This window comes from Astyanax mexicanus, chromosome 12 (genome assembly GCF_023375975.1).
Source record: "Astyanax mexicanus isolate ESR-SI-001 chromosome 12, AstMex3_surface, whole genome shotgun sequence".
In the NCBI taxonomy this organism is placed as follows: Eukaryota; Metazoa; Chordata; class Actinopteri; order Characiformes; family Acestrorhamphidae; genus Astyanax; species Astyanax mexicanus.
Window position 1 is genome coordinate 40,746,269 of NC_064419.1, and position 20,839 is coordinate 40,767,107.

At 39.5% G+C, this 20,839-nt stretch overlaps 1 protein-coding gene across 2 annotated transcripts in view; it reads left to right on the forward strand.

The window, feature by feature from the left end:
• The window catches only part of cpne5a (copine Va), a 178,691-nt gene that overhangs the window by 35,204 nt on the left and 122,648 nt on the right, over positions 1–20,839 (forward strand). For both annotated transcript variants that reach the window (XM_049485537.1, XM_049485538.1), the window contains exons 2-3: positions 227–267; positions 5,448–5,494. In XM_049485537.1, the coding sequence (XP_049341494.1) occupies positions 227–267; positions 5,448–5,494 (88 nt within the window). The remainder of the gene's footprint in view (positions 1–226; positions 268–5,447; positions 5,495–20,839) is intronic.

Sequence of the window (20,839 nt, forward strand, 5' to 3'; positions counted from 1 at the left end):
GAAAAAATTAAAATAATAATAAAAAAGGTAAAACAACAGCTTTGCATGAGAGTGGTGATACACTCTTCACCATATACCATCTCAACTTGGATGACCTGCAATGTACAGTGTGTTTATTTTGCATTGCCATTATATTTGTATTACTGTGAATGTACCTGTTGCTTGTATATTAAATATGTCTGTGATATTAAACTGACTGGTGCACTTCTTTTTTTTTTTTTTGCAGAGACCTGTTAGATCGAGACACCTTCTCCAAGTCTGATCCATGTAAGTACAAGTTTTTGTTCCTTTTTTTAAGACTAGAAAACATATATAATTAAGTTCATAAGCCTTAGCTCAGTTTAGCTCTCTCTTCAAGTCAAGATTCCTAAAGCGGACCAAAATCTTTGTCTGTATACGTGCAAAGCTGGTAGAGATGTTCCCCCAAAAAATGTACAGCTTAATTGCAGGGAAAGGTGGTCCTACAAAATAATGACTCAAGGGGGCTGAATACAAATGCACACCATGCTTTTCAGATTTACTGTATATTATTTGTTAAAGATTAAAGATGGAATGTCATGGAATGTTCTGTAATGTTATATAAAAGTTCTGTGATGTCTCGGAATGTTGTGTGATGTCACAGAAAGTTCTGAGATGTCATGGAATGTTCTGTGATGTCACGGACTGTTGATGTCAGGGAATGTTCTGTGATGTCACAAAATGTTTGACATCAAAGATTTATTTTTGAGTAAAGTGATGTTCTAGTTACTTTGTATTGGTCTATCACAAATAAATCCCAATACTCAATAAAATACATTAACATTTGTGGCTGTAAAGTTTAAAAAGGATGTACTTTAAGTTTTTTTGTTTTAATACAAATAAGCATTTTCATAACCTTTTTCTATGGGAAGGGCAGAAAATCATAGCTCATAGGTGGCCACTCATTAAGACACATAATTAACATTTCTTGATCTAGAGTGCACATCATCATAATTCACTGCATGAAGAGACACCCTAGCTCACTGGCACTTGATCACTTTTTCCCCACAAAAAGAGCAGCCAATAGGGCACTTGTTTCTTTTTTCTTTTTTTGTCACTCTAGATGGGATTTTCGTGATGTTTTGTCAATGATGGGGATTTATGCATATGGAATATACATAACAACCCATCACATCCCAGCCCATCACATCCCATCACATCGCATCACATCACATTCCACCCAACCCCATCCCACCCCATTCCATCACATTCAATCACATCACATCCTATTACATAACATTACATAACATCTTATCCCATTCCACCCCATCTCATCTCATTCCCATCCCATTCCATACCATCCCATCCTATTCCATACCATCCCATCACATTCCATCACATTAAAACCCCATACATAACATCCCATTCCATCCCATCCCACCCCATTTCATCCCATCACATTCCATCACATCACATCCCATTACATAACATAACATCCCATCCCATTCCATCCCATCCCATTTCATCCCATCACATTCAATCACATCACATCCTATTACATAACATCCCATTCCAACCCGTCCCATCCTATTCCATACCATCCCATCACATTCCATCACATCACATCCCATTACATAACATCCCATTCCATCCCATCCCACCCCATTTCATCCCATCACATTCCATCACATCACATCCCATTACATAACATCCCATCCCATTCCATCCCATCCCATTTCATCCCATCACATTCAATCACATCACATCCTATTACATAACATCCCATTCCAACCCGTCCCATCCTATTCCATACCATCCCATCACATTCCATCACATCACATCCCATTACATAACATCCCATCCCATCCCATCCCATCCCACCCCATTTCATCCCATCACATTCCATCACATCACATCACATTACATAACATTACATAACATAACATCTCATCCCATTTCACCCCACCCCATCCAATCGCATCCCATCCCATCCCATCCTATTTCATCCATTCCATCCCATACCATCACATCACATTCCATAACATCACATCCCATTCCATCCCATCCCATCCCATTTCTTCCCATCCCATCCCATCACACAAAAAAATCTTTCGTAATGTATAACTTTTTTGTAAATGAATCCATAAAGGACTTGAAAAGGAGGCGTTGGGGTGTTGTTGGGGGCGATACTAGTGATAGGGGGAGTCCTAATGAATTCTAGATTCCTGTGAGTGGGTTGGGTAATTCCAATTCCTTCCAAATTCAGAAGAAAACTAGAAATAATATACATTATACACAAACCAATTTTTGGCTCGGTCTCCTGCATGCGCTCCTCCAACTTTGCTGCACCTTTCCATAGTCCTTAACAGCTATTCTGTCTACTCTGCTGTTTCCGAGTGCGCCCTCAACATGCGCATTGCATTTGCATAGTAATTTGACGGTGTTTCTTCAACATCAACAGAACGCCGTAATGTATGCAGAGCCCAAACCTGGCCCCTTGAATACTAATGTGCGCTCTGGGAGCTCTGGCGCTGGCTGTGGCCCGGGCTCTCTGCTCTTCATCACAGAGCGCTGGTTTGTCCGCGGCCTCTCTCAGATTGGGAGCGCTGAGAGATGAGTCACGGTGGCTGGAGCCCAAACGCAGGCTCTGCAGATTCACATCAGTTTCTGACGCTCGTCTCAGTCCACATTATCAGCCGTGTAGATAATCTGAGATTATGATATCTAGCTGTAGCTGCAGACCTTCTACAAGATTTATCAGATGAATCGAACGCAGTATTTCAGCGTTTGATCAAGGAGACTTGGAGATTGTTCTTTTGATGCTTCATTCAGAGCTGTTCAGATTCGATCAACTTGTGTTTTATACTTTACAGGGATATTAATGAAATAAATGCTTATATTTAATATTTAAGCATTTATTCAATCTTCTGTTTGTTAAACTCTTACACTACAGGCTTATAATCCATTTTTAACTATTATCTAACATCTCATACATCACTAACACTAAATATTAATCTAAATATTAATCAGAATAGATGCACTGAAAGAAACATTGGTGTGGAATCAAACATAATGAAACACAGATTTTCATTAATGTTGCCATTTTTTCACAATTACATAAATTAAACAGCCTAAATGTCAAAGAAATAGTTGCAAAAATAGTTGCATCCAGAAGGAAGTGTCACATGATAATGCTATTCAGAAGGAAGATAAAGGTTTCCATAAACAATAAATTAGAACTTTGATATAAGGAACTCATGGTCATATTTATAAGTTACAAGAAGACATGTCGACATGGAGTTGTAGAGGTTCCTAATGAACGTCCTGTGATAACTCCCTAGCCGCCTTGCATCTTTAATATTCTCACGCAATAGCACATTTTCAATCAGGGATAGGTCTGGTTATAGCATAGTACCTGTCAGGGTGAGGTGCAGGGAAGACGTGGAGGCGGGCGTAAGTGCAGGTAAGAAAGAAATTTAATAAATATATATAAATAAACAAAGAAACGAGAAACAAGTCAACACGTAACAAAGATAAACCAAAAACCAATAACCAAAATAAACTAGTGAAACAAAAGAACCTAAACCTAAAGAAACATAAGATAATAAATACACTAACAGGGCTAGGGAAAATATATACAAGAGAATAACTGTCACGTCTTAGCCCTGTCTCATGTCTGTGTGTCTTCCCCACGTGACCTGTGCCTCTCTGTGTCTCCTGTCAGTAGATTTCCACCATGTGTTTCTCATTTGTAGCTCCGCCCCTTCCCCAGGTGTTTCCAATTCTAGTGTGTTTTATGTTACTATAAATAGCCCTCCTCTGCCACCTTGTCCTCCGTCGGTCTTTGCACCTTCCCCTGTCGTTTGTCTTTCTCTGTGTTTCATTGCCTCTGTTCCTCACGCCTTAGTCTCTGTGTTTATATCTAGTTTTATGTTTCTAGTTTCCTGTTTATTTCCGTCTCCCTAAGCTCCTTGTATATATCCCTGCTTTGTGTTTATTTTCTAGATTAGCTACTTGTATTTATTCTGTTAGTTTATCATAAGTACTTCTTGTTTGTTTAGGTTTATGTTCTCTAGTTTCACTCGTTGTTTTGGTTTTTGATTATTCGTTTATCTTGGTTACATGTTTACGTTACTTGTTTCATTGTTTACTTGTTATTTATTTATTAAATCATTCATTTTTCCCTTACCTGCATTTGTGTCCGCCTCCTCGTCTCCCTGCCTGGGTCAATCCGTGACAATAACAGGGAAACTAGAAATAAACAGCTAAACACAAAGCAGGGATATGTACAAGGGACTAGGGCTACGGCTATGCACAAACAGAGAAACGCTAAGAGGACCAATGAAACACTGAGAGAGACAAAACAACATGGGAAGGTGCAAAGACCAACGAAGGACAAGTGACAGAGGAGGGCTATTTATACTAACATGAAACACACTAGAAGTGGAAACACCTGGGGAAGGGGCGGAGCTACAAATGAGACACGTGGTGGAAAACTACTGAGACAGGAGACACAGAGGAGCAGGGGTCACGTGGGAATAACACACAGGCACGAGGACAGACAGGAACAGGGCGATGACGTGACAGTACCGTATAACAGATTCGTTTTGTAGATGACGTGAATGTAAAGAACCTTTTTAATGATTTAGAACCAACTTAATAGTTTAAACTGAACAAAATGGCGTGTTGAATTTACATTATTTAGTTGTGGCCAGTGGTAGCAAATGAATAAAATATGAAAATATGTTACATCAAATTGTGTCTGTGTAACATATTTAATTTATTCGCAAACACTGGCCACATTTGAATCATGTAAGCTCACAGTTCTGCATTTTTTAGTGTACCAATTATATAACACATACACACACACACAAACATTAATATATATAATGTGCACAGCTCTGGAAAAAAATATGCCACCACTTAAACATTATGAGTTTATTTTATTTTACCAAATTGAAAACCTCTGGAATATAATCAAGAGGAAGATGGATGATCACAAGCCATCAAACCAAACTGAACTCCTTGTATTTTTGCACCAGGAGTAAAGCAGCATAAAGTTATCCAAAAGCAGTGTGTAAGACTGGTGGAGGAGAGCATGCCAAGATTCATAAAACTGTGATTAAAAAACAGGGTTATTCCACCAAATATTGTGAATATTTCTGAACTCTTAAATCTTTATGAATATGAACTGTTTTGAAAATGTTTTCTTTGCATTATCTGAGGTCTGAAAGCTCTGCATCTTTTTTATTATTTCAGCCATTTATCATTTTCTGCAAATAAATGCTCTAATTTCAGTATTTTATTTGGAATTTGGGAGAAATGTTGTCTGTAGTTTATAAAATAAAAAACAATGTTCATTTTACTCAAACATAAACCTATAAAAAGCAAAATCAGAGAAACTGATTCAGAAACTGAAGTGCTCTCTTAATTTTCTTTGCTTTTTTAAAGGGTTAATATTTTATTGATCTCTCTCTCTCTCTCTCCAGTGTGTATCCTGTATACTCAGGGAGTGGAGTCGAAGCAGTGGCGAGAGGTGAGTGATCACGTGTATATATAGAGAAGCTCTAGAATGATCCAGGCTCTAGTTTCCCTCATTTACGTTAATCAGCTCAGCGTATGCGTTCAGTCTCTGCTTACTTCACTCCACCACGCTCTTCCCCCCGATCTCTGCAGCTCTAGCCTTCAGGTACCCATCATTCCCATCGATTCTGCTGCTGAATATTCATGCCTCGGCCCTCGCGTGGCCCCGCTCCCTCAGCGATTGGCCGTTAAGATGATTGTACACATTCCGGGAGCGATTAGCATTAAAGTCAATCGCTGTCCGTCAGCCAATGCATTTGTAATGCGCCCCGGTCTCATTGGTGCTGATTTTTCATGCTGAAGTTGTGGGTTAGATAAATCCCTATCAGATCTGGCAACTCAGCTTAAAGATCTGCTTCCTCTGGCTGCCATTCCTGTCGACGATAAGCAAAAAAGGGACCTTGAGCGTGAGGGATCTAAACGGGGTTAGAATTCCCTGTGGTGATGGTCATCTAATCTTGTTCTACACTGAATACGGCAGCTTTTTAACCCATTCATGTATAATTATTCAGTTATTAAGCTTAAAGGAACAATATGTACTCTACTAAATAACAGCAAGCGTGTAAAAAAAGGAAACCACTGCACAATTTTAGAACTTTCTACAGAGAAAGTGAAGTTTGTGCAGGTTTTACTATGGTACCATCAGCCGGCACTAGTCTGGATCACTTTACCTATCTCAAATACTCTATACTTTGATAATTAATAAAAATTGTCAGCATTTAAATGTTGAAATGATCCCTACTACACAATCCCTACTAGCGTTATTTATACCTAGCTAAGTTTAGCTTAAAAAGACATTGAGCATGAGGGGTCTACACAGGGTAAGAATTGTGCTACAATAGATATGACAGCTTTTAACCAGTTTTCGTATAACTTTTTAGTTTAGTTTTGTATACCTTCAGAGGAACAGTATGTATAAAATGTTGCGCTCTTTGCTACTATACACCCCGTTTACAGTATAACAGTTTTCAGGTATACCAGGTTTCATTTTCTGCAACGATTAATTGATATAATCGACAATGACGATTGATTAAAATTTTTAACTACAAATTTCATTGTGGACTAATCGATAATTTGTAACAATACAGCATTACACAAAGTGCTGGAGACAGAAGTGCAAAAACACAGTTTGTATCTCTAAAAGTGTCTAAACACAACTAATTATAAATTTGTATGTGCCTTAAAATATTGTTCTGCGGGCCACGAGTTTAAAACCCCTGATTTAAAGTGCTCCCTACAGACTACCATCTCCCTCTGAGGACGAGCCTGCGGACCCCTAGAGGGGCCCACCGGTTTAGAAACCCTGAATTACATAACTCACAAAATTACCAAAAACACAACTTCATTAAATCCAGAGTAATAGAAGTGTGGGGGCCCAAACAAAATGCCTTTAAAGGGTTAATTAGTGACCCTAATCTTAAAACCACAGCAACCCATGCAAATACTGTACATTATGTTTGTGATGTCCAGACAGGCAAATCAGACAAGCTGATCTAATCATTTGCAAATAACTGTGTCAACCGACAGTCATCTCAACATATCATCCTAACATTTTAACAAAGCCTTGGTTTCCACAAAAACAGATGATATCAGTGCTTAGCTAAGACCCTACCAGTATTGCACTTCTCTTCCTCACTTCCCTTCAGATTCTGCAGTGTAGAGTCTTTCAAAAAGAGGTCAGCTAACACAAACCCACAGCACACAGCTTCCTCAGATTAGTCTTGTAGAAACTTGTTGGCCGTCGTGCTCAGGGTTTTGTTCTTGCAGCGGTCAGGCAGCAGAAGAATTCAAGCTGTGAGGCCATGATAAAGATGGGTCTTCCCTTTCTGCCTGAGAGGAAGCTGGACCATGCAGAAGAGGACATTGGCGGTGTGTGTGTGTGTGTTCTCTCTGAGCCACCAAAGCTTCTTAATTACACTTTTTCTCAGCTCAGAGATAGTCCTCCATCTTCTCCTTCTCCTTTGTCCTCCTCTACTTCAACACTAATGATTAAAACTCTGCAGACCACAGAGACAGCCTGACAGCCTGGAAGATTTCCCACCATCCCCACTCTTTGTTCTTTTCCTCTTCTTGTGTTTCTCCACCACTACAGAAGAACGGCTTAGGAGGTACACTGCAAATTGATCCACTGTTATTTCCTTCCCCTGTAACTTCATTTAGTCAGAGCCTGAAAACACTGCCACTTCAGGCGTCCGGCTCCTTTTAACTGTTTATGTTTTAGAGACCATTTGATCCGGTAGACTTTTACAATGTGTTAACTTTTTTACTATTAACAACAGACCTGTTTAAAAAGAGTGCTTGAAATATATAGAATTCAATGACTTTCAGTGACGGGATACCGCTGCTGAGTGAGTTTAACCCAGTCACACCACAAGCATTCAAATACACTTACTCATGATTGGGTATTCACATATTCACTTTTCTATGGCACATCAGTCTCTATCTATCTATCTATCTATCTATCTATCTATCTATCTATCTATCTATCTATCTATCTATCTATCTATCTATCTATCTATCTATCTATCTATCTATCCATCTATCCATCTATATGTCCATCCATCCATCCATCCATCTATCTTTTGTGTGGGTTTGTGTACCAAAAACATTTGATTGGTTTTATACAGCTCTAGAAAAATTTAAGAGACCACTGTTTATAGGTTTATGTTTCAGTAAAATGAACATTGTTGTTTTATTCTATAAACTACAGACAACTCCCAAATTCCAAATAAAAATATTGACATTTAGAGCATTTATGTTCAGAAAATGAGAAATGAAATTTCTGAAATAAAAATAACAAAAGATGCAGAGCTTTCAGACCTTAAATAAGGCAAAGAAAACAAGTTCATAATCATAAAGTTTTAAGAGTTCGATCACTCTCCTCCACCAGTCTTACACACTGCTTTTGAATAACTTTATGCCTTTACTCCTGGTGCAAGAATTAGCAAAAAAAGAAAAAGCAGTTCAGTTTGGTTTGATGGCTTGTGATCATCCATCTTCCTCTTGATTACATTTTAGAGGTTTTCAATTTGTGTAAATAAAAGAAACTCATCATTTTTAAGTGCTATCTTATTTGTTTCCAGAGCTGTATAAACTGTGGTGGTTCTGAACTTGAATAATTGTGCTCTCTCGGACTCTGGCTGCTGATGGCAAGCAGCATGATCTGACCACCACAGTGTCTGTGCCTTAGTCGACTGGATCACAGATTCAGAACATGTTTTTCCTCCTCCTTTTTATCTATGAAAAAAAGTGATCATTTCTGAGATATGAAATTTTGTTATGACTGCATGCATGATATGACTGATATGCACTCGTGCTTGAATTCACATTAGTGTATATATAGCCCTGTTAGATGAGAACTAGAACAATGTAAAAAGCCGTTTTCCAAATAATATTTCCCAGCTTTAGGGCTTTCAAATCTCAAAAGCTTTTCTCTCCACAGTTTATGATCATTTAATTTTATGCTCGGTTCTATTATATTAACAGCAGATGCCTTAAGGACTTCCTTTTTAGGCATCTCTTTTCATTAAGTCTAAATTGTTTGCTAAATCTCCATTGTCTTTTTTTATTATTTGAAGGGAAGATCCAGTGAGACTTACTGAAATCTTAAAACATCTCTCCCTGCTTCAAATATATCTCCACTATATTTGCTCATCACAGTCTACTAAATGATGTATATTCACATCAGGTTGAAGGATGAGCTCTACAACCCCTGGCAAAAAGTATGGAATCACCAGTCTTGGATGAGCACTCCTTCAGACATTTCATTCTGTAAAACAAACTCTGATCAAAAACATGATACAATAATAAGGTCATTCCAAAGTGCAACTTGTTGGCTTTCAGGAACACTCAAAGAAATGAAGTGAGGAAGTCAGTGAATGTTACTTTTATTGACCAACCACAGGGAAAAAAATATGGAATCACTCAATTCTGAGGAAAAAAGTATGGAATCATGAAAAACAGATAAACAAAAGATGATTCAAAATACATCACTATTATTTAGTTTCAGTCTCTGAGGCATGGACTTGATGAGTGACAAACAGTATTCTGCATCAATTTGGTGCCAACTCTCTTTGATAGCAGTTGCCAGGTCAGCTTTGCAGGTCGGAGCCTTCTTGTGGACCATTTTTTTTCCATTTCCACCACAGGTTTTCAATTGGGTTGAGATCTGGACTATTTGCAGGCCATGACATCGACTGAATGTATCTTTCTCCAAGGAATGCCTTCACTGTTTTTGCCCTATGGCACCATGCCTTGTCATCTTGGAAAATAATTTCATTATCTCCAAACATCTGTTCAATTGAAGGGATGAGAAAACTGTCCAAAATGTCAATGTAAACTTGTGCATTGATAGAAGAATTAACCACAGTCATCTCCCCAGTGCCTTTGCCTGACATGCAGCCCCATATCATCAAGGACTGTGGAAATTTGGTTGTTTTCTTCAGGCAGGCCTCTTCATAAATCTCACTGGAACGGCACCAAACAAAAGTTCCAGCATCATCACCTTGTCCAATGCAGATTCTTGACTCATCACTGAAGATAACTTTCATCCAGTCATCCACAGTCCATGATTGCCTCTCCTTAGCCCACTGCAGTCTTGTTCTTTTATGTTTAGGTGTCAATGATGGTTTTCTTTTAGCTTTCCTGTATTGAAATCCCATTTCCTTTAGGCGATTTCTTACGGTTCGGTCACATACATTGGCTCCAGCTTCTTCCCATTTATGCTTCATCTGTTTAGTTGTACTTTTTCGGTTTTCAAGACAAATGGCCTTAAGTTGCTTGTCTTGACGCTTTGATGTCTTTCTCGGTCTACCAGTACGCTTGGCTTTAACAACCATTCCATGCTGTTTGTATTTGGTCCATATCTTGGATACAGCTGACTGTGAACAGCCCACATCTTTAGCAACCATGCGTGAAGAGTTACCTTCTTCAAGAAGTTTCACAATCCTCTCTTTTGTTTCAAGAGACATTTCTCTTGTTGGAGCCATGGTTCTTGCCACTCTAATTCGTCCAGCAGCCCTCCAAGGGGTCATGACTGCAGGTGTTTTTAACTGCAGACTAACGAGCAGATCTAATCTGAGGCAGGTGTCCATTTAGGGAAAGGAAATTGACTGGGTGTGTCCTTATTTTCTACCTTCAATTTGAGTGATTCCATACTTTTTTCCTCAGAATTGAGTGATTCCATATTTTTTTCCCTGTGGTTGGTCAATAAAAGTAACATTCACTGACTTCCACAATGTTTTTTCTTCATTTCTTTGAGTGTTCCTGAAAGCCAACAAGTTGCACTTTGGAATGACCTTATTATTGTATCATGTTTTTGATCAGAGTTTGTTTTACAGAATGAAATGTCTGAAGGAGTGCTCATCCAAGACTGGTGATTCCATACTTTTTGCCAGGGGTTGTAGGTATGGTGAGGAACTGTCATGTGTTCTGTAGAGATGTCAGGACGTCACTTAATATCGCTATGAATAAAAATAGGGTGAAATCGATTGGTTACGGGAACCTCAAAATGTTCTCATGGCAAGAAAACGTTCTTATGCACCGTAGCAAAAAGCTAAATTACATGCTTGCATGAAAATATCCTTCAAAGGAGAGGAGGAGGCCAACGTTAGAGTAAAGACTAAAAATTGAGGTCATCTGGGCTGTGTTTATAATAACACAGCACTTTAACAGTAAACTGCATTGTACTCCTGCAACTATATACTGTATATGATACAAGCAACTTGAATTTATTCACAAAAACTTGAAATAAACATAAATTAAAGGGAAATATATACTTTTAAATATGTATATTACCAATTAATTACCAAGTAATGATAATCAACAGGGCTAATAGCACAAAGAAAAACAAAACAGAGAAGGGATGCAACAGAATTATAAAATAATCAAGAGTCAAGAAATCAAAAGATCCAAACAAACTAGGCAGACAAAACCTAAAAAAGGTAAAACCAACAGATATTGGTAACCAAAGAGTTACACACATTGACAACACTCAGTATGCAACTAAAATGCTTGGCAATAGTTCGCAAATTGAAATAACAAACAGACAGTTTGTTTTACACAAAGGTGTAAGGAATCACAGGTGAATGTAATCAGTATTCCGGAGATAATGAACATAAGAACAGTTCCTAATTGGATGAATAGAAATATATGATAATCTACTTTATGTTTACTGTCTGGTATGGTGAGGTTTGACAGTTTCATGTGTTCTGTAGAGATGTCAGGACTTCACTTAATAGCGCTATGGATAAAAAATAGGGTGAAATCGATTGGTTATGTGATCGTCTCATGGCAAGAAAACATTCTTATGCACCGTGGCAAAAAGCTAAATTACATGCTTGGATGAAAATATGAAAATATTCTTCAAAGGAGAGGAGGAGGCCAACGATGGAGTAAAGACTAGACTAAAAATTGAGGTCAGCTGGGCTGAGTTTATGATAACACTTTTTTTAAAAATTGGAATAAAATAATTGAACAATGGTACCAGACCAACATTGTCGGTATGTTATTTTATATGCCATTTTTAATTGCCTACCTTGTACAATTACAATATATCTATGAGATTTGAACCTGCACACCCCGCAGTCAACATTCAAAATGTGGGACTGTCTCTGTTGTCTTTTTCAGAACATGAAGCCCGAAATTTGTAGAAAAATGGTTGAGAATGGAAAATGTTATGAGTCTGGTGTAATCCCTCCCTGACAGGATTGGTTCTGTTATTAAGCCAGACGAATATGTAACCCAGGAATTGGGGAATAAATCATGCGTGTAAGTAATTTTTTCGTCTAGGAAGCTTATAAAAAACTGCCATGTTACAAATAGTGCACAAAATAACCTATAACACTTTCTAAAAGTTTCTTAAAGTAAAAAAAAAGAATGTAAAATGTGTATGATCATGAAAATTGGGACCTAGTCAAAACTGAATATAAAACTGGGTATAAGTGGTTGTGTGTTTCTAGACAGGTGCTATATGTGTGATGTGTCTCAACAAACTTGACCCAGTTTCCCAAAAGCATCTTTCAATTAAGAACTTCTTAACACGGAGAGAGAGAGCGAGAGAGAGAGAGAGAGAGAGAGAGAGAGATCAATGTGAAGCTCGTTTGACCAACTAGGAGTGCTTTCACACCTGAAAGTCTACATACAATGTATACAATGTAATTGCTACATTGTATATATTTGGTCCGTTTATTTTTGTTTTCACACTGCAGTTTAGGGAGCACACCAAAGACCTTTGTGTGATACTCCTACATCCTTTCATCATCACTTACGTATCGATGCGTTTTCCTTAACCTGACGTGTGTTGACCATTCAGCGGGAGGTTCATTCGGTGGGAAGCCTTTCCAGGATCAGGATAAAATGAATGAACATATTCATTTCGTCTCCATAGTAGTGCTGCTATTGTGGTTTTAAACCAGCAGCAGCAACTTCAGGCACAGGTTAGTTCAAATTCTCTAGGTTAGTTCCAATTTGCCAAACGAACGTCCTTGTCCTAAAGCAACTGTAAAAACGGTTATTTTTCTTTATCTGCTGCTGTTGTTGAGGAACGCCTGCTCAGCTTCCTGTAATTGGTCCAAAAGTTCGAACCATCCAGAAAAGCGCTTTCACACTGCAGGAGAACCGGACCATGGTTCAGGAGATCCGGACCAAGACCACCTTTCTTGGTCGGACCAAAATCTGATCCTTTGGTCCGGACAGCGTTTCGCTGCGCCTTTCACACCTGCTACTTTGGTTCGGACCAAACTGAAAAGTCCGAAAGTCCGAACCAAATGAGGCAGGTGTGAAAGCATCCTAAGAATCATCTTAGTGCTAAGAACCTTTCCGGGAAACCCAGCCCTGTTCATGAATTCCAATTCCACACACGGATTCCTTGGTCATCTCCACAAAGACAAAAGTGTGAAGATGATCTAGTTACATACAGTGTCACTTCAGTACAGTCTGGCATGACTTCCCAACACATTTTTGCTGGTTGATTCCTTCTGGACCTTTCTGAAAGTTCTAGAACCACATGGCCAGGCTCGGGATAGAGTATATTCATATATCTGGGTTGAGATGACAGAGATAAGATATTAACACATCCATTCTAGTACCAAAGACGTTTGCATAAATGAAATGAAACTTGTATCATCGTTTAATGATAAATGAGATCTGCGACTGATAACAGCCGCTGTGTATCTCGCGATGAGATCTGGATATCATGAAGAAACATGATAAAGAGGCAAGAACAGCCGTGATTTAGTGGTTTGGCGCTTTGAGTGATTCTCACATCTTGAAAGAGACGGTTTGATGAATGAAGCTGCGTGTTGAAACAGACGATGGTGGGTTCTTCTCTCAGGTAGATGTCTCATGTATTGTGATAGTGTGACAGTGATGTGGCAGAAATTGGATCTCATAGATCTGAATCTGGGAACGTTTAGTTGGCTGATGGCCATGAGCCGTCATCTCCGTACTGGGGCGTACAGGTATGAGCATGGAGGCATCAATGTCAGTCTAATGTCAGTTTACCTTCTTTACAAAGTAGCTATTTTTCTTACGAGGTGGTGAAGCATGGTAATGAATCAATTGAAAAAAAAAAGGCAAGCATATGACGATTTTTTTTTTATCGATTTACCGAATCCACAAGATGGGAAAACATGTTCAACAGTAAAACTAGGGCTGACCTCAATGATTTTCTGATTAGTTGATTAATTGCTTTTCACAGCAGTCCTCTCACCCACAAGATAGAAAGCATATTAACGAGGCAATGGGAAGCAGGGCTGTACACAGCGTTAATTGTTTTATTGATTAATCTAATGATTATTTTTTATAAGATGAGACATGTGAGGTGCAGATACAATAAAAGCGCTTTATTAAAAAGGGGTTAATCTAAACGTATGGCCAACAGCAGGCAAGATCAGATCAAAAAAGCCCAACTCAAAAGGTGGTGAGCATACCAAGAATGGTGAGACAGTGCAGGTTGAAAACATGGCAGGGTCAAAGATTCAAAAACACAGTCATACACAGAGAAAGCAATAGGAAAGATAAACGCTTTGTACATGAGGACAGAACCAGTCTAATACTCGGCTGTGAGTGAGAGAAGTGCAAGGGTGTACTGTATATATTGAGGTGAACAGGTGAAATCAATACTCAGGTGATTGTCGTCTATGAGGTGTCATTTATGATTATTCATGTGAAGGAGTGAATGAGTGTTTGGTGCATTCTGGGCAATGGAGTTTGGACCAGGTTGATCACTGGTAGACACAGGTATAAGAGGAATAGAAGCACCATATGTGCCAGGTGTGACTTTTGGAAGTAGGGCTCTACATAACAAGGATATTTTTTATTGATTTATATAACATTTAATGTTTTGTTTATTAGTTGACTGATTGCTTGATTAATTTGGTAATCAGTTTGGGTCACCCCAGAACTTTGGGCAGCTACGGTAAAGCATCTTCATGGACCTTTACACACTCTTTTGTCCATAGCCAAAAAAAAAGCCTTTCTGCTGCCTCATAATCTCAAATTCAGTAGTGTTTACTATCTTTATAGGCTTTTTAATCTGCAAACACACTTACTTTCTTCTCCAGGCCGCTGGTTTAACTCCGCCTGGCTATTCATTCACACTGTCAGCGTGTGCTAACTCCTGCGAGGGATATTTTATTTATACACGTCTGAAAAGTCGCCTCTTTAGGCTGAATTATTCATGGTAAACACAATTAGACGAGGGAACAAACTGCCGTCTCTGGGCCGAGCAGCGGTTCTGAGGGGAGAGCGACAGATCTTTAAAGAGGACCGGCTCCTCTGAAGAGTCAGCACACCTCTCGCCTCGCTGGAAAAACCTCAGATCACACAGCTTACAGCGCTGAGCTGCGACACGTCGCTCTGTTCTGAAAAAGCTGAGCAAATAAGAGATGTTTTTTTATAGACTGGAGAGAGCTGGGTCACTTTTAGATGTGATGCTCTGGAAAACCCTCACTATTTGCAGGTCAAAATCTTTTTTTGCCTCATCCCACATAAGCTAAAGAACACGTACTATACTATACTGACCTGTGGGGACCTGTGTACTGTATGTATGTGGTGATTCTACTGCATTAAATGTACATTTCTGAAGCAATAAGCAAGATAAATGCTATGTACAGAGGGACAGAACCAATCTAATACCCGGCAGGGAGTGAGTGAAGTGCAGGGGTGTACTGTATATAGTGAGGTGAACAGGTGAAATCAATACTCAGGTGATTGTGGTCTGGGAGATGTCATTCATGATTATTCATGTGAGGGAGTGAATGCGTGATTGGTGCATTCTGGGCAATGGAGTCTGGAACTGGTAGACACAGGTACAACAGGAATCGAAGCACCATATGTCCCAGGTGTGATTGTCCGTTTTGTTGCATGGAAAATCATGGCTTATATGATGTATTGCTCGTACACACATGGTGGTTGGTGTGGTGCAGTGGATAACACCACCGCATGCCAGTGAGCTATCATGTGAAAGACTGGGGTTCAATTCCAGGTCTGTGTGACTTGTGTACACCCTGCTGTGCTACACCAATAAGAGTCCTTGGGCAAGAATTATAACACTACATTGGACCACTGATTACTGGATTGGAAATAATAACATGTTCGAAATTATACTAAGTAATGTATTACTGGCATCACTGGCTACTGTGGCTGTTGAATAGTTTGAGTCAACTTACTCTGGAAAGACCATTACAAAGAGCCAGAACTCAACTGGGAAAGAGTTACAACCTGAAGCCTTACGCTGACACTTTTACTGGTTCCACTTTGGTGGCTGTAATCTTGGCCTCACTGCAATTCCCTGTAATATATAAGCCTCCCAGGTTGGTAATTACCTGGGCAGGCTACTACTGTATGTCTTGTACGTGTAAATTGCTGGGTCGACTATACTGGGCTGTAGACTCCAGCTTGTGCTCACTGCTCAACCGCTTCCCATTTAATTACTGGTAAATTCTTGGCTAAAAGCGGCTTATCTCTGCTCTCATGCCCTCTCTCTTTCTCTCTTCTCTCTGTCTCTGGAGTCTCATGGACCTCTGTGTTACTATGCGTCGTTCTCCTGCTCTAGCTTATCTGCTGTACACCAAAAATCCAGCGTGTGCACTGGAAGATATTAATGCTGCATTTCAGTGATTTTAGAAATAGGAATTACCATTTTTACAAGTAAGATAATGTGGGATATTTGCAACTGGGCAGATTTCTGCTGGTGAAAGAGTGAAAAATGAGAGATTTGTTGGCAAATGTGGGAAAAATATAACCTGAAAGCACTTGTGTGTGTGAACAGAGTGAAACCATATTTCTAGGTAATTATCTATACCCACAAACGTTCTCTCATGAGCACTGAAAGCAGCATAAACCCACCTGCTGGGCACACACTGTGCATACACATGATCCATTATGTGAACAGTCAGAGCCATACTGAGCTGAGGCGTTGAACGGAACTGTGGGATATGTATATATGTGTGTGTGGGGGGAATGGGAGGGGGCTTCTGCATTGAATGTGGATGTAATTTTTGCCAAAGTCACCAAAATCACTTCCCTTCACTCATATTTGCATGGACAATTCTAGCCAGATGCCATCGGTCACCATCATTACCACCCACTACACTGTCCACTGGGGGTGGGAAAATTAAATGCCTTTACAACTTGAAAGAAAATGGAATGTTCCATCCAACTGGCTCCCACTATCAGACCATGCTCTGTAGGGGTGTCACGATTCTCTAAATCCTCGATTCGATTTTATTTCCGATTTCAGGGTCACGATTCGATTCGATTCTCAATTTTCTTTTTTCTTTTTTCTACAGCAGAGAGGCCTATGCCAGTTTTAGATTACTCTATGGTCATTCATTGGTTTGATTCATCAAATTTACAATATCTTATTTCAAAAGGTGGGCTTGATATAAGTGATGCAAAGTGATACAAGTGATCTGTAATACACCACATTAGGCACTAATGGTTCAATTTAAATAATTTAATTAAGATATATATATTTAATGCCATCTAGTGGCTTTTTTGGTAGCAGCAGTGTGCACTATTAAAACAGCAATGTGCAACATAACAAAATAAATAATAAAAAAATACAGGAACAGTCATGTACAAAATAATAGAACAATTAGAGCCTCAACAAACTGAACTCTATCCTACTATAACAGTTAAACAGTTACATGAAAAATAAGACTTCAAGACTTGTTCGGTCCCTGATAATGACAAGTTTTTTCTTTAATAAAGATATATTATTAACTTTATCTGAGGGAAAGATGCTCCTTAAAGTACCGAAAATATTAACATATTTGAGGCTAGACAAAACAACTGTTATTTTTTATATTTTTATTTGCGTAGTGTGCTGCGCAATTTGTGTAGCGTGCGTCCTTGCGTAGCTTAGAGGGAGGGTTCGTCGATCCTCTTTTTGATATAATTTCGATATTTCATCGAAATCATGACAACCCTAATGCTCTGATAACCCTGTTAATTCACTTCGCTTTGTCATGAGCATGCTATTCAGGGTTCAACCACAGTCACTTACAAGATAACAACACACAACTTATCCCTGGTCCCTAGCCAAGCAATTCCTTGGGTAACACTTTATGATTCGTTTACGTATGGCTGTTGCATGGCTTTTGGCATTGTATGGTCAGTGTATAGTGACTTTAGGCCCTATCTTACACCCTAGCCAAGGCCCATCACAATGCTCATTGCTATCTTACATCTCGCAAACAGTCTACTCTCATGCCTTGAGCCTGTGCCATTTTAAATAGCAACGACACTTGTGAATATATTTACCGTATTTTACGGACTATGAGGCACACTTTAAGCGACACTAGTAAGGAACAAGGGTGTTGCCATGTTTCCTTTATTATTCAGTAGGTCTCACTGCTGTAGGTGCCTAAGTAACAAAAAACTGTAATTATTAAAAAATATATATTTAAAAGTTAAACGATTGCTGTTTATTTGGGTGAGTAAAGCTTTTCTGTTTATTTACAGTAAGCTTAGATTTCCATTCTAAGCCAGGGCACTATCAGCACTATCAAATGTGCAGACTACAGTCCAATATACTCACCTTTGAACAGCAAAAGAGCTAGCAGTGCAGTTAGCGGCTAATGCTAATACTGCTCCAGCCTCAGTGCTGGAGAAACTTCCTTGAAACTCCTGTATAACTCTGTACTTCAGCAGAGTGGCTTTACTGCACCTTAATACCTGATTGGTAGAATTCATACATAAAAGTCACACCAGGTTATAAGGTGCACTGTCGATTTTTGTGAAAAATAAAGGATTTTAAGTGCGACTTATGGGCGAAGTGGTCTGGAAGTGAAGTGTGTTCAGGTAAATTTCTGGCGTATTGATATCTTGGCAAGGGAAAACACAGGTGCGCAACTGACTAATTTAAACCCTGACAAACAGTCAACTGGCAGACGTTTATTGCTATCTTGGCAATGCAGGCAAACCTATAGATCACTATAACAGGGACCATATAAAAGGTAGGTATGGGCAATACCACTGTCTTTCTTATGTAACAAATACCAAATAAAGAAGAGCTAGACCCCGTAAAAAACAGTTCAACACATTCAACACAGCTGCTAAACATCAGCGTCTGACATGAGTGACATACACCCCAGCAATTCTTCTTGACAGCCAGTGTGTTTGCTGCAGGGCTCCCCCATGCCCTTCACTCACTCAACATTACATTAACATTTTAGAACATGCTGAAAACAAAGCATTGTTTTGGTGCTGTCGTTTACACAAAGACCGATCCTCTAGTACAGGGGTGTCCAAACATTTTTTGTTGGGGGCCAGAAGGAGAAATATATTTGAAGTCACCGGCCACACTCTGTAATAAAACAAATAATGAAATATACCACTTTAAATAATATATTTTTCCTGATTATTTCATTTACACATCATTTTACTTGACTTACTATCTTTATCTATCTTTGACAGTGTTGTTTGATTTCATGATGTCTCTTAATATTAACTCCTTAATTACGGCAACTTTTAGACTCTTTGCCCCGTTTTTCTGCGCTAGAAATGCGCACCCTCTCCGCTTTTAGACTCTTTGGCCCGTTTTTCTGCGTTAGAAATGCGCACTCTCTCCGCTTTTAGACTCTTTGCCCCGTTTTTCTGCGCTAGAAATGCGCACCCTCTCCGCTTTTAGACTCTTTGGCCCGTTTTTCTGCGTTAGAAATGCGCACTCTCTCCGCTTTTAGACTCTTTGGCCCGTTTTTCTGCGCTAGAAATGCGCACTCTCTCCGCTTTTAGACTCTTTGGCCCGTTTTTCTGCACTAGAAATGCGCACTCTCTCCACTTTTAGACTCTTTGGCCCGTTTTTCTGTGCTAAAACTGCGCACTCTCTCCGCTTTTAGACTCTTTGGCCCGTTTTTCTGCACTAGAAATGCGCACCCTCTCCGCTTTTAGACTCTTTGGCCTGTTTTTCTGCGCTAAAACTGCGCACTCTCTCCGCTTTTAGACTCTTTGGCCCGTTTTTCTGCGCTAGAAATGCGCACCCTCTCCGCTTTTAGACTCTTTGGCCCATTTTTCTGCGCTAAAACTGCGCACTCTCTCCGCTTTTAGACTCTTTGGCCCGTTTTTCTGCGCTAGAAATGCGCATCCTCTCCGCTTTTAGACTCTTTGGCCCGTTTTTCTGCGCTAAAACTGCGCACTCTCTCCGCTTTTAGACTCTTTGGCCCGTTTTTCTGCGCTAAAACTGCGCACTCTCTCCGCTTTTAGACTCTTTGGCCCATTTTTCTGCGCTAGAAATGCGCACCCTCTCTGCTTTTAGACTCTTTGGCCCATTTCTGACACCTAGCGTTCAAACTTTGAATCTCACATTATTAAAACCTGCTTAACAGCGGGCCGACTTTCATTCTAACACTAACATTTACATACGACCCGCCCGTCCCTAATCCACTAATCCGAACAGGTACAGCATTGTGTGCTGATGGGTTGGTCATGGCCGGGAGTTTGAATAGCCTATAGGCTTGTGTGTTGTGTGTCGCAGTTTCACGGCAGACTTAACATACGAGCCCGGAGCAAAGCCAGGAACAGCATGTGCTTCCATTATGGGGGTTTGGGAGTACTCACTCTAAGTGTGCATCTCATTAGCGAGCGGCAAAAGTGATTGACAGCAATTCTGAATTATAAATGATAAATGTATAATTTATAATTATAGCAATTATAAATGTATATGGTGTCCCATAATTTTTGTCCCCATGTCCCATGGAAGCTAAAGAACTGCATTGACCCACAGGATATGCATATCTTCGCTGTCCATCGAAAAACAAGTATCTTCATCTATAGTTTACTACATACAGTGGCT